Source organism: Harpia harpyja, chromosome 22, assembly GCF_026419915.1.
Source record: "Harpia harpyja isolate bHarHar1 chromosome 22, bHarHar1 primary haplotype, whole genome shotgun sequence".
In the NCBI taxonomy this organism is placed as follows: Eukaryota; Metazoa; Chordata; class Aves; order Accipitriformes; family Accipitridae; genus Harpia; species Harpia harpyja.
The window spans coordinates 13759307-13774979 of record NC_068961.1 but is presented as its reverse complement, the minus strand read 5'-3'; the positions used below and the strand labels follow the sequence as shown (position 1 = coordinate 13774979).

Sequence of the window (15673 nt, the reverse complement as noted above, 5' to 3'; positions counted from 1 at the left end):
TAAGGTTAAACAACTATTTAAGAAAATCACCCAGAGATCTGCCCCAAGGCTGGATAATTATGAGTGGCAGGGTGTGTGGGGTAGTATGGGCAAGTACCTAGAAAAGTGGGCACCTCCAGTGTTTTGGAAATTCACCCCTGAACAAGTGCAGAATCCAGAAGAACTAGTAAAATATTTGGAAAAGGTATGCTGTCACCCCGGCAGCTCCAGAGAGATACAAATTACTGCAACGTGCTGGGGCCTGGCCCATGCCTATCGAGCCCTGTTCGACACCACTCAGTACCCTCAAGGGGAAGAGAAGGTCTCTGGACCTAACAACAAAACGATGAGCACTGTGGCTATCCAAACCTCAGCGACAGGCACTGCAGCCCCTCCAGCCTCGGCAATGAGCACGGCAGCTACCCAAACCTCGGCAACGGGCACTGAGGTCCCTCCAGCCCCAGCAACGAGCACAGCAGCTACCCAAACCTTGGCAACAGACACTGCGGTTATCCAAGACCCGGCGAGCGGTACTGCAACTGAACCAGTGGACCAACCTGCACCAGTATCAGTTGCCCCCGTACAGAAAAAGAAATATACAAAAAAATCAGTTCGCTTAGCGAAGGATGAAGGCGAACCAGGGTCATCACGGGAACAGGAGGAAGAGGCAGAACCAGAGGTAATAACCCGGTCCCTATCCTTGAGTGAGCTGCGGGATATGCGAAAAGATTTTGGCCGCCGTATAGGTGAGCATATTATCACCTGGCTCCTCCGATGCTGGGACAATGGGGCTAATAGCTTGGAATTAGAAGGTAGGGAAGCCAAGCAGCTGGGATCGCTTGCCAGGGAAGGTGGCATTGACAAGGCAATTGGAAAAGGGACACAAGCCATCAGCCTCTGGAGGCGACTCCTGTCAAGTGTGAAGGAAAGGTACCCCTTTAAGGAAGATGTTATATGTCAATCAAGCAAGTGGACAACCATGGAAAAAGGTATCCAATATCTGAGGGAATTAGCTGTGCTAGAGACAATTCATCATGATCCGGACAACCCACAATTACCCAAAGATCCAGACGAAGTCCAATGCACACGACCCATGTGGCGGAAGTTTGTACGGAGCGCACCATCGTCCTATGCCAACTCACTGGCAATAATGACCTGGAAAGACGAAGAGGCACCGACAGTGGATGAAGTGGCTCGCCAACTCCGTCAATACGAAGAGAATCTCTCCTCCTCCCTACAAGCCTGCATTTCGGCTGTGGAGAAGCTGTCCGAGGATTTCCAGCAATTCAAAGAGGAGATGTCCTGTTGCCCACCTGTAAGGACCAATGTCTCAGCTATTAGGAGTGAGCGCTCCTCTGCCCAAGAGAAAGAATATAGAAGGTACACACCGCGAGGTGCCCTGTGGTTTTACTTATGTGATCATGGAGAGGACATGAGGAAATGGGATGGAAAACCTACCTCGGTCCTAAATGCACGGGTACGTGAGCTGCGAGGAAAAAACACCACAAAAGGGGATTCTACCAGGAAAAATGCCGCTCCGGTTTCCAAACAGAGTAGAAGGGCTGATCTTATTTCTGATCCTCTTGAAGGGACTTCTGAGCCAATTTTACGAGAAGTGAATACTGGATACTCTGACCAGAATTAGAGGGGCCCTGCCTCCAGCCAGGTGGAGGAAAGGGATAACCGGGTCTATTGGACTGTGTGGATTCGATGGCCTGGCACGTTAGACCCACAGGAGTATAAGGCTCTAGTAGACACCGGCGCACAGTGTACTTTAATGCCATCAAGTTATGAAGGGGCAGAACCCATTTCTATTTCTGGTGTGACAGGGGGATCCCAAGAGTTAACTGTATTGGAAGCTGAAGTAAGCCTAACTGGGAATGAATGGCAGAAACACCCCATTGTGACTGGTCCAGAGGCTCCGTGCATCCTTGGCATAGACTATCTCAGGAGAGGGTATTTTAAGGACCCAAAGGGGTATCGATGGGCTTTTGGTATAGCTGCCTTGGAGACGGAGGGCACGGAACAGCTGTCTACCCTGCCTGGTCTCTCTCAAGACCCTTCGATTGTGGGGTTGCTGAGGGTTGAAGAACAACAAGTACCAATTGCTACCACGACGGTGCACCGGCGGCAATATCGCACCAACCGAGACTCTCTGATTCCCATCCACAAGTTGATTCGCCAACTGGAGAGCCAAGGAGTGATCAGCAAAACTCGCTCACCTTTTAATAGTCCCATATGGCCCGTGCGAAAGTCTAATGGGGAGTGGAGACTAACAGTTGACTATCGCGGCCTGAATGAAGTTACGCCACCGCTGAGTGCTGCCGTTCCAGATATGCTAGAACTTCAATACGAACTAGAGTCAAAGGCAGCCAAGTGGTATGCTACAATTGACATTGCTAATGCGTTTTTCTCAATCCCTCTGGCAGCAGAGTGTCGTCCACAATTTGCCTTTACTTGGAGGGGTGTCCAGTACACTTGGAATCGACTGCCCCAGGGGTGGAAACACAGCCCCACCATTTGCCATGGACTAATCCAGACTGCACTGGAAAAAGGTGAAGCTCCGGAACACCTGCAATACATTGATGACATCATCGTATGGGGCAACACGGCAGAAGAAGTCTTTGAGAAAGGGAAGAAAATAATCCAAATCCTTCTGAAAGCCGGTTTTGCCATAAAAGAAGGTAAGGTTAAGGGACCTGCACGGGAGATCCAGTTTTTAGGAATAAAATGGCAAGATGGGCGTCGTCAGATCCCAATGGATGTGATTAACAAAATAGCAGCTATGTCTCCACCAACTAATAAAAAGGAAACACAGGCCTTCTTAGGTGTCGTGGGGTTTTGGAGAATGCATATTCCAAATTACAGTCTGATTGTAAGCCCTCTCTATCAAGTGACCCGAAAGAAGAATGATTTTCAATGGGGCCCTGAGCAACAACAAGCCTTTGAACAAATTAAACGGGAGATTGTTCACGCAGTAGCCCTTGGACCAGTCCGGACAGGACAAGATGTTAAAAATGTGCTCTATACTGCAGCTGGGGAGAATGGCCCTACCTGGAGCCTCTGGCAGAAAGCACCTGGGGAGACCCGAGGCCGACCCCTGGGGTTTTGGAGTCGGGGATACAGAGGATCCGAGGCTCGCTATACTCCAACTGAAAAGGAGATATTGGCAGCATATGAAGGAGTTCAAGCTGCCTCAGAAGTTGTTGGTACTGAAACACAGCTCCTCTTAGCACCCCGACTGCCAGTGCTGGGCTGGATGTTCAAAGGGAGGGTCTCCTCTACACATCACGCGACTGATGCCACGTGGAGTAAGTGGATTGCACTGATCACACAACGGGCTCGCATAGGAAACCCCAGTCGCCCAGGAATTTTGGAAGTGATCACGGACTGGCCAGAAGGCAAAGATTTTGGAATGTCGCCAGAGGAGGAGGTGGCACGTGCTGAAGAGGCCCCGCTGTATAATAAACTGCCAGAAAATGAGAGGCAATATGCCCTGTTCACTGACGGATCCTGTCGCGTTGTGGGAAAGCATCGGAGGTGGAAAGCTGCCGTATGGAGTCCTACACGACAAGTTGCAGAAACTGCTGAAGGAGAAGGTGAATCGAGTCAGTTTGCAGAGGTGAAAGCCATCCAGCTAGCATTAGATATTGCTGAAAGAGAGAAGTGGCCAGTGCTCTATCTCTATACTGACTCATGGATGGTGGCAAATGCCCTGTGGGGCTGGCTACAGCAATGGAAGCAGAGCAACTGGCAGCGCAGAGGTAAACCCATCTGGGCTGCCGCACTGTGGCAAGATATTGCATCCCGGCTAGAGAATCTGGTTGTAAAAGTACGTCATGTAGATGCTCACATACCCAAGAGTCGGGCCACTGAAGAACATCAAAACAACCAACAGGTGGATCAGGCTGCCAAGATTGAAGTGGCTCAGGTGGACCTGGACTGGCAACATAAGGGTGAGCTATTTATGGCTCGGTGGGCCCATGATGCTTCAGGCCATCAGGGAAGAGATGCAACATATAGATGGGCTCGTGACCGAGGGGTGGACTTGACCATGGACACTATTGCACAGGTTATCCATGAATGTGAAACATGTGCTGCAATTAAGCAAGCCAAGCGGTTAAAGCCCCTGTGGTATGGAGGGCGATGGCTGAAATATAAATATGGAGAAGCCTGGCAGATTGACTATATCACACTCCCACAAACTCGCCAAGGCAAGCGCTATGTGCTCACGATGGTGGAAGCAACCACTGGATGGCTGGAAACATATTCTGTGCCCCATGCCACCGCCCGGAACACTATCCTGGGCCTAGAAAAGCAAGTCTTGTGGCGACATGGCACCCCAGAACGAATTGAGTCAGACAACGGGACTCATTTCCGAAACAACCTCATAGACACCTGGGCCAAAGAGCATGGCATTGAGTGGGTGTATCATATCCCCTATCATGCACCAGCCTCTGGGAAAATTGAGCGATACAATGGACTGTTAAAGACTACATTGAGAGCAATGGGGGGTGGAACTTTCAAACATTGGGATACACATTTAGCAAAAGCCACCTGGTTAGTCAACACCAGAGGATCTGCCAATCGGGGTGGCCCTGCCCAGTCGGAATTTTTACATACTGTAGAAAAAAAACCATGACCAAAGTAGAGAATATTAAAAGTCAGTCAGAACTATCCACTCACTCCAATGCTGTCAGTGCAAGCAGAATAAGTTTGAAAATTTTGACTCCATCATCATAGCCTGTTTTTGAAAACAGCTTATCCAAAATGAACCGTGTAATACAGGAGATTTTGTTTGTTTTATTTTCTTTATTAGCAACCAAAGCTGATCATCCATTACAAAAGCATACATCTGACAAATATTTGACTTCTGAAAAGTGGTTGCAGAAGTATGGCTTGAAAGCTCAGAAGCTCACACTGTACGATGCACTTGCTGATTGTACTTTTCGCCATGCAGATGGAATTGTTGACATAAAAACTAAGCCAGAGGATGAATCTTCACAAACTGATGCTGTGAGTATTGTTAATTTTCCCTCACATCCTGTGAGTTGTTTGGTTTTTCTTTTAAAGCTTGAAAACTTGACTGATGAATCTACGATAAAGTGTGTGGTCTGTTGTTTTGCAGTTTTTGTTAAAATCAGCTTATTAGTGGAATGGGACAAAAATGGTTATAAATAAGATTGTTTCAAAGGGCTATTTGAAAATGACTGTTTCAAGAACTCCTTCCTGGTCCACATATAATCTGCAAGGAAGAATCAGGACTGGCTTAAGCAATGCTGTGGTTTTCTATGTATTTGTGTGGGGTAGGGCAAAGATTGTTTGTCATCTTTATTTTTCCTTAGAAGAAGTGTTGGTCTTAGCTGCTCCAGTGTTTGCAGGTCCTTAAACAAATTTGGATTCATTTGTCTTCTATTTGTTTTTCTCAAGCTCTACCATTACACTGTTTGGTAAGCTTCTGTTCTTGCTAGCTACCAGAATAAGTTTCTATTGACTTTTGCTAGGAGCAAATTCTGTGACTGCCCTATCCCATGTCTATTTCTGCACCTGTTCATGTGCAACAAGCATGGACCTTTGAAGTTTGCTTGCCAAATATTAAAGGCACTGCAAAATAATGTGTTTTGGAACATGAAACATGTTTTTCTTGGCTGTAGGAGACAAAGAGGAAGGTAATTCATGCAAAATACTGTGACAAGTTTGTACATACCTTCTGGAAAGATGGATCTGTGGTTCACATATATGTTAGTACAGAGAAGTATAAGCAGTATGAAGAGAAAATGAGGATGGCTCTCAGACAAGTGGAAGGAAGGTTAGTGTTCTGTCACATAAAATCAGTTTGTATTATTTTACATTGGTGCTGAAATGTTTGACATTTACTGTCATAACAAGCTGAAGTGGTTGGTAAACTGCCAGTAGCAGTGCTAAGCCAGAAATCCATTTTAGATCAGAAGCTTGTGTGTGGGATCTCTTAGTAGCCATGTAAGAAAACTGATGAACAGTTTTTGTATCTTTTGTTCTCCTTCTGGAACACAAATGTGAAAGTCAGTCTGCACATTATTGAAATACTATTGAAAGTCCCCAAAAAGCATTGGGACATAAGGTGGCAGAGAACTTCTAGAATCATCAATAAAACTTGGTAAAAATTCATCCTGTGTACCTAGAATCCCTTGTGAAACCTCTGACACCAAGTATTACAGCTTGGCTTGTGCCCATGCTGATAATGGTTATGTGCCCTTTTTGCAATTTTGTGTTGAAGACAGGTTTGAGCAGTCTAGATCAGAGTCAGGGCATGAGCTACTAAGTAATGCATATGATCAGAAGTTCAGTGCTTAAGCTAGTTCCCTAGTTTACTTTTCTGCAGCTGTATAGATACACTCGTAGATTTTGTAGGACATCTACAAAAAAATAGGCAGGGGGTCTGATTCATCTGTCCTACAGATGCCCTAAAGTAAATGGCTTTTATATCTACATTAGGAGAAGAAGGAAACTTTAAAAAGGGATATTGTAGAACTGAGAGAAAGAATAAATGTTGCCCTCTGTTTTGTATATTAGGACAATGAGATGTCTCACTGAAAAAAGCAGGATGTGAATCTTCATTTTATTGCTGCTTCTCTTCCAAAAGTATAACAGCCTGATTACATTTAGCAAGGTCAAACAGAGTTTTGTTATTCCTGTTAGTTTATCTTCATCTTGCTGCATGTAGGATAACATTAACATACTGTGAAAGGAAAATTTGAGGTAAAGGGTTTTGGTGAGTACGTATTTTCGAAATCCAAGCCAAGATTATCAGTTTTCTGTTTTGAATGGTCCATCTCATTGTTAAAAAGTCTTGGTAGACCTCATCAAACACTTTGGGGGAAATAACTAATGGCAAAATAGCTATCAGTAGCAAATGTAATAGGATCCTTTAAGTTTCCATGATATCATTTTTTTAAACCTCTGCAGAGATGAGTAATATTTTTCCCAGGGCCATTATATTCCATCTGTTAAATGTCTCTGTTTCAGAGTAGACAAGTAGTTTATGACTCTCAAGGGAAATCAGATTTGGACCTGCTGCAGCCATTACTGAGCAAATGTTCTTGTATACAGCAGTATGTATGAACGTATTTAACTGGCAGGCATGGTTCAATCCTGTTTAAAATGTAAAACTAAGTCTGTATTTAAGGCTCAAGGTCAGCAAAGAATTGAAGCATCGAAGCATCTGTGTTACGTTAAGACTATTCAAAGTGCTCAAGTTCCTTGCAGAATAGGTTCTCAAGTGGTTTCCTGAAAAGGGAGGCATATTAGCATATGCTTAAATGATTTCCTGAGTTCAGTCTGGAGAACAGTTACAGGGGCAATAGTTATAGTTACTTCCACATGGGATTTCCCAGCTCAAACTAACTCATAATTGACTTTATAAAGGTGCTGTATTGCTTTGTTTTGTCTGTCTCCAGATTCCTGCTGAAATTAAAAAATAAAAGTGCCTTGTGTTGTCAGGTAGTCACAGGATTGGTTCATGCAGGCCAGTATACCACTTCTGACAGTGACCAGTAACAGGTGCTTAGGGAAAGAGAATAAGAAATACAGCAGTGATAAAAAGATCCTTCCTGTTAGATTCTGATACTCAAACCTCCAAAGATCTTACGGACTAGGTTTTCATTTTTTTTTTTTTTCTCCCCCAGGATTAAGTGGCTTCAACAAGGAAGCAGAGGACTCTTTGGAAATGTGTTTGAAGATGGTGTCTATATTCTTATTGATACATCCCAGTCTATGAAGGACAAGCTGCCACTGGTGAAGGAGAAAATATTTCAGCTCATACAGGTATGTTAAAGTGATTATTCTGAAGACTGAAGAACATTTTAGAGTAGGCTGGTCTTTTCTGGATGGTTGTTACTCTAATTTTTCTTTATTTTTTTTTAAATGATTTTTTAAAAATAGTGGGTTTATAAAAGTATTTTGATTTTTCTTGGTGTGCTCATTTTTCAGTTAAAAATTGATATTTTTTCCTCATTTATACAAATATTTGAAAAAAATCTGGAGAAAATGTTAACAATTAAAAAAGCTTGAGTAGTTCTTCTTTCCATCAAGCCACCTTCCTCCTAAAAAAAAGAAAAGAAAAAAAAAAAGAAAAAACCAAAAAAACCTATGCAATGATGAAACACATTTTGGCATTTTCATTTTTATTTTTAAGCAGTGTCATCCAATTCCACTGGCATGTTGTAATTTGTAATGTGTGTTCTAGATTCACTTTCATATTTCTGCAATAGGGGGTGTAGAACATTTTGAACTTGCTTGCATCTTACAGTGACTCAAAACTTTGCAAAGGGACTTGCAAAGTGCAGAAGTACCTCAAAAGCAGTGAGTACTGGGAGACACGCCTAAGATGGGATTTGTTTTAAAAATCTACAATGATGTCACCTAAGCTTACATTAATATTTGAGAGAAACAGGCACTGTTAAAACGCAATTGATCTTAACTTTTTTAGACCTGAGAGGAGTAACTGACAAATAAAAATTCCATCAGTCTGGCATTGATAGCAATCATTAGTAGGGCTAGAAAATGTAAAACTATAACAGAGCGCGTTTTGAGCTAAGTGCACAAGTGATAGGACGTAGTATGATGTGGTCCTTGAGGCAGATCAGCACTAGAAAACGGTTAGATACTGTGCCAGAAGGTTTCACAGGCAGCTGCACAAAAATGGTGATGAAAGGGAGGCAAAGATTCCAGGCTCTGAAAGTTTGTACTAGCTTGCACAAATCTTCCCCTCCTTATAACTTCTGTCCAAAAGCAACTTCAGCAAATTCTTAATTCTTTCTTGCTGTCCTAGTTGCCCTTGCCAGTGCTCTACATTTGATTCTTCTTCTCCTCCTCTAAATGGTGACTTACTTTGTTTCTGATTTCAATTTCCTTTGGTAAGCAATCATAATCTTTTCCTTATACCACTGTTCATACCCAGTTTTGTCTCTTTCTTTCTTGCCCTCCTAGATATTTGCTGTTCAAGTAGTTTGAGAAATATGAGTAAATGGAGACTTACACTGGGAAGTTCAAGTAATCTTAATAATTGCAGCAATAATTGTCTCTGTATGTCTCTCTGTATACCATAACTGAATATTATCATAATTTATTGTAATCCTATAATCAACTATATATTAATTAAAACAGCTCCTACTAGTCAGTATTTCAGGATACAAGTATTCTTTCTTTTAATGCTGACTAAAATTCAGCTGCTGTCTCTTGCAGGAACAATTGAGACACAAAAAGAGATTTAACTTTGTGAAATTTAGTGCCCAAGCAGTGGCGTGGCAAGAGAAACTTGCTGAAGTTAATGAGGAAAATTTGCAAGATGCTTGGCTTTGGATAAAAGGGCTTGAGGTAACATAGCAACTAATTATCACAAAGCATGTTTGTACAAAATTATATGTGTGTCTTTCTGTATGGCTGGGGTATTTTTGGATTGACCAAGTATTTGACTTGAGTAAGCTGAAAATATAGATGATGTATAGACTTTAGTAGATCTGAATACAACTTACTATCTGTCAGGTATTATAATCCTTTAACAGTGGACCTGTTTATAAGATCATATTAATTCAATTTGCAGCCTGCTATGTTTAGCAGCCACGATGCAAACATTGGCCAGTTTGATTTCTGTAGGAACCACAACCGTGCTCAGACCCTGTGTCTAAATCTGTCACTCTTGCTGCAGGGCTGCTGCATGGATGAGGGAGGGCTGTCGCTGGCAGACTCACAGCTCAGAGGTGATACAGGAAACTGGTGCCAGCGAGTTGGAGGAGCACTCCTAGTCCCTTTTGGTGCATAAATAGACAGCTGACTTTAGCCTTCACAGGAACGTGAGAGCAACCATACTCAGACTAAACATCTATCTACCCAATATTCTTTCTCTGACAGTGGCCAAAATCTGAGGATTTTTCCCTGAAACAGGGTAGAAATGCTTGTAGTCAGCCACTAGATTGTAACTGTTAGAGTTTAAGGACCAGTTAATATGTCAAACGTGGACGGCAATGTTATGAGCACAAGACTGAAAATCAGTCATACAACAGTACAGATATATCTCATGTTATGTTTTCTAAAACAAAAAACATGTTTATATAACAAAACTCCTCAGCATTATGACAGCTCTTCCTCAGAATTAATCATGAAATTCCTGGGGATGAGGGAACTGGGGAAGCTACATAATACCTCTGAGACTACAAAGTGAGATAAATAACTTGGTATTCTCAGAAAATACTAACAGACAAGCACATGGAGAAAAGAAAGTATTAGTGTGGCCTCAGTGAGTAGTTGGTGAATACTTATAACTGAGGTTAGTAAACTTAATTTTACTGCCTTCCTCAAGACTTGAAAAGTTGACTCTGTTTAAGCCATATGTGTGGTACATCATCATGCAAGTTCTACAATACTTTGAACTACTATAATTTGATACCGCCTTGTATATCCATGGGAATGGCCTTTTTCATCATTATTCATGAAGTAGATCATAAATTTCCTTCTAAGTTCAGATCTAGATATCTGAAATGGTACAGGAAATGGTACAGGAACAGTTTACTTTTTGGGGGGGATGACATCTGCTGCTGACCTTTTAGTCTGTTTAAAGCAGTGCAGACCTAAGTCTGAGATCAGAAAGCTGGCTTTACAGTGAAGCAGAAATGAACAGAAGATTGCTCTGGAATATTAATCAGAGTAGATCCTTTGATCTCATTTTATACGCTTTGGTGCCAGGATGTTGAATAAGGAAGCTGAGCTATACAGTAACTAACTGTTCCTTAAAAATCCTTTCGAGGTGGTAACATTTAAAATTTTGGGGGTGATCATGCCACTTAGTTGAAGCATGTCAACTTTGTTTAAACGCTGATAAAAACAGTGTTAATTTGTAACAGTAGCAACTGAGAAATCTAAAATTAACAGCTTTTACCATAAGATACAGTTATTTCCCTCACATCATCAGCATCCACAGTATGTTCCCATGATAGAGTGGAAGAAGTTGTTTTGTTTCAAATCAGACCCAAACCATGTACCATTATTGAAAAGAGCCAGGATGGCTGATTTACACATAATAATGAGTGATGTGTTCATAAAACTTTATAATGCTTACTAAAACATTAGGAATATTAGATATATTTAACACAACGAAAAGGGCTCAGGCTAGTTATTTCTTATGAGTGGGGTACTGGTAAGGATTGTTTGTGAATTAGAAGATAGGATTGTAAAGTATCTGAGCTATCTTGTTGCCTGACCCATACACTCTTATGTAGCCATACAGAGTCACTCTCAGTGTGTACTTCCTATTCCATCTCACCTGATTTACTTACTTTGCCCTTTCTAATAGAACCGTTTGCTGGAGGGGAGGACCAGAAGAAATTTTAACACAATTAATAGGATTGAAGAAATAATGCTATCTCTTAACATATTTTTGCCTGTATGGGTCGATGTTAGTGATTTATATTTATCTTCTGTAATACATTCTATATCTGGATCCTGAGTCTCTTCTCACTTACACCTCTACAATCCTCACTGTCCTCCAGAGTGGTACTCAGGCGTTATACTGGCATAAAACAGACTCATATCTTTTCAAGGACTTTGCTTTGGCCCCAGGAAAAGTGCTAGTATTACTCAAACATGAAATTTTAGGGGGCACAGGATTGCTTTACTGTGTATATTTTATTATAGCTAAGTTTTTTGCTAAAAATTCAATGATGTTTACATTGATGTGTCTAAGGGGTAGAGGGGAGATAGTCTGGAAAAAACATTGTTCAGAAAACCGGGAAGTCCTTTACCTATTTTTGAGTAAAAAACTTGTGGAACTCTTGTCCAGAGAAGTTGTGGATGCCCCATCCCTGGAAGTGTTCAAAGCCAGTCGGATGGGGCTTTGAGCAACCTGGTCTAGTGGAAGGGGTCCCTGCCCATGGCAGGGGGGTTGGAACTAGATGGTCTTTAAGGTCCCTTCCAACCCAAACCATTCTGTGGTTCTGAATGATTCTTTTGTGGAGCTTTTGAATATGTAAAGTAAAATATATATCTCAAGGGAGTGTGATGAGTTGGCAATCAGGATTCAGTGGGAGAATATAATAGAATGTATGTTTTATCTTACATTTTCCTATCTGTTTATAGTCTTTCAGTGATTGCTTTTGCTTCTACAGCTCATATTTTTGTTGCCAGCATTTTGCTTATGTGTGTTTGCATAAGCACTGAATACCAATTTGGGACCAAATTATGCTACTTTGACACTTGCTTTCATTTTTCTAGCTATTTGACATGAATATTTTCACCATTTTATTACTCATTTCAGTTCTGTAATATCCCTTGAATCAGTACATTGTCATTATGAATTTAAGAACAGAGGCAAAGAACTGTTAGTATTTATAAGCTGTTTCTTTGTCTTTTTCTTTTTGGTTTCTTAGGTTGGAAGTTCCACAAATATACTCAAAGCTCTCCAGATTGCTCTTGCTGATACTGACACTCAGGCTATTTATCTCTTGACTGATGGCAGACCTGACCAGGTAATTCTGAAATGAGAAAACAGAAAATGCAGTGGTGTGGTCTCAGAAAGCCGAAGTATGAGATGAATATCATACCTGCAGAGCTGAGTCTCTTGGATGTTGTCATAATATTGAAAAAATTTATCTGAGAAAAGTGCTGTTCATGAAGGGGTTTTGATTATAGCTCTCCACCCACAGTCCAGTCTTTGGTGCATGATAACTCATGGCATTTCTCATGAGTTGTTTTAAGGATCTGGTAATAGATTAAATATTATAGCTGTATCAAGGTTAGGATTTGTGATAAATACAATGTCTCCCTAACATAGTACAAATATCTCATGAATTAAAAATAAAAAAATAATGATGGTCCCATGATATGGTTGGATTTAAATATTAAAACCCTGCAATCTTGTGTGATGGCTTGAAAAACTAAAAAGAAAATGATTGATAGCAAAATAAAAAAACCCCCAAGTTTGTGTTCAACGTTTTTCCCCAAAGAACACGTCAAATATATAAGTAGGTACCTTCTTACGTTCTGTTGCAGAACTTACACAAAGGCTATGCCATGTCTGAGGAGTAAGGGCCTAATTATTAATTTACATTATTTTTATATAAAAATGTTACCATTAATATTGTTCCATTAGGTCCCCATATAATTCCGTATTTATCCTACTGAGTCAAATTTGATCTCATGTAGGTGCAATTCTGTAGTAGCAGCAGTCTGGAGTTGCTTTAAGTCTAGTTTTAAGTGGATAACAAAATCAAAAGTATACTTTTATTTTTGAATGTGTTGTTACTGTGGCTTAATATGATGTTATTTCATGTTATAACACGTTACAGAACACCAAATAAAAACTGGAAAAAAAACCACTTTCAAGCTCTAATGCGTGGTGAAAACTAGCCTGTATGGTGAGAATGGCATTTTAAAAATACTTTATTTGCCCTTGAAAATTTAGCTTGGTTGTAATGGCAGATATACAGCAAAATCCTGACTTTACTTAGGTAAATAGTTGGGCTGAAGTTCACATGAAATTAATTACTGAACCGTATTCAATAAATCTAGGATTCAGAAAGCTTCATAAACTGACAGAAATAATTTCTTTATACCTTGGTAAGCAAGAAAAATGCTAAAGGCCTGCTTCTGTTTTTGTTCTGGTTTTCTTGATAAGAGGAAAGTCCCCCACAAGGAAGGGTGGATTTATATGCTTCAAAATTATTTGAATATCAAAATGTAAACCTGATTTTAAATTAGCACATGAGAAACTTCAACTCACGTCTTTTAATGTTGTTTTCAAGTTTAGTTTTAATCTTTGATATTTTCTAAAGACAAGTTGATTATTACTGGCTATGACTCACCAAAACTTAATTTACAACTGATTAAAATATTTACATTATTTCACACTTTTTCTAGCTAGGACCATATATTAATATTTTATTAAAGAATAATTTGGCTTAACGTACACTTATTCAGATTCTTCATTTTAATATTTTTATTAAGTTAGAAATTAATGAATACTTCATTTCTTTTTACCTAGTTAATAATGACTTCTATGATTATATTATATATATTATACTTTTTTAGATGAAAAAGGGGAAATAAGCAAGATGATTGCTTTTAACTATTAAAGTGCAACAAACAATTATATTGCAAATATTGCTAAATTTATCAAGATTTATGATAGTATTCTGAACAACTGGAGTGTTATAAGAAGTTAGAGAACTGAGTCAATAATTTCTTTCTACCAGATCCTTCAACATTTTTAGACATGGTAGATCTTTTACTTTCTTGCCTAATTTTTATTTTTTTATTGGAGGAGGAACACTAGGTTTCCTATTTTCTTAGCCTCTATTTTGTTTCTTGGTATTGAATCAACTTTTCATTGAAATAATTTAGCTTAATAAAAATACCAACATTTATATACGTCCAAAAATATTGTTACATACTTCCAGTGCTACTAAACACCAATGTAGTAGTTTAATTTCCTGTACTTTAGTAATTTTCTTTAAGACTTCAGAAACAGAGAGTACTGATTATATTATAATTTACATTTTATTTTAATATTCTGTGCCTTAAGGCTTTATCAGTTTTTCAAATCCAGTTTTAAATTAGCTTATTTTATATAATTATGAAATAGCAATCCATATAAAATGTATGCTTTTAATTGATCCATATCTGTTTCTAAACAACAGTATGACTGATTAAATTCTTACCAATTCTCCATGGTTTGATAAATACATTTCTAGATGCCACATGCTTAATATACTTTTTTTTATTTTCAGCCCCCCCGAACAATTTTGGCTCAAGTCCAGCTTCATCATAAAATTCCCATCCATACTGTATCCTTCAACTGTGATGATATGGAAGCTAATAAATTTCTGTGTGAACTATCTACTGAAACAGAGGGACGATTTCATTATTACAACATTTATTTGACTGATCCTGATGCTGCAGAGTTTATTGTTGTGAGTATCTGAAAATAAATATGTTTGTTTCTTCATGCTGTTGGAGGAACCACATGACTTACATTGTGATTTCATATTACAACAGATTATTAAAAAAAGAGGATTAATCCTAGTCAGATTTGAAGTGATGTGAAAGCAATGTGTGACATTTTTTGCTTATGAAATTTTATTAGACCACAACAAAAAAGCCCAAATGTCACGCAAAGTACATTTCTAGTGCTACTGTTGCAAAAAAAAAACAACCAATCCCCCCCCCCCCCCAAAAAAAACCCCCGAAAACCAAAACCAAAAAACCATATAAGCCAAATTCAGCTCTGGAAGAAACAGATGTTATCTCTGCTGTCTCAGAAATAAGTTGCTGTTTAAAATGAAACATGGTTTGTATCTTGTTAATAAATGAGAGAATGCAGCGCTGAATTTGAATGATGATAAATGAATGATTCTATGAATTTTGCTAAAAGTTCGCTCTACAATAGCCACTGGGGAGAGATCTATAATGAGTAAAATGACTACAATAGCAGTCATCTGTCAAGTGTGACTAAGCAGCTCTATCTAACAATCCCCAATAGGAAATTCCTCAATGGACTAACAAAAACACCCATTTAAAGCATATTCTTGTTTTTAATTAAAGTTAACACTCAGTTAATTAGTTCCACAAATTTTAGAAATGGTGGTAGTGGAACAATGAGAACAACCAGGAACAAGACAGTAGCAGGAAAGTTAGAACTTTGCATACACTGATTAGGAGGAAGATG

The 15673-nt window shown here is 39.7% G+C and overlaps 1 protein-coding gene across 1 annotated transcript in view; it reads left to right on the top strand.

The window, feature by feature from the left end:
• The window catches only part of VWA3B (von Willebrand factor A domain containing 3B), a 75418-nt gene that overhangs the window by 25852 nt on the left and 33893 nt on the right, over positions 1-15673 (top strand). The window contains exons 9-14 of the mRNA XM_052774084.1: positions 4799-4995; positions 5634-5788; positions 7644-7782; positions 9202-9333; positions 12378-12476; positions 14736-14918. Of these exons, the coding sequence (XP_052630044.1) occupies positions 4799-4995; positions 5634-5788; positions 7644-7782; positions 9202-9333; positions 12378-12476; positions 14736-14918 (905 nt within the window). The remainder of the gene's footprint in view (positions 1-4798; positions 4996-5633; positions 5789-7643; positions 7783-9201; positions 9334-12377; positions 12477-14735; positions 14919-15673) is intronic.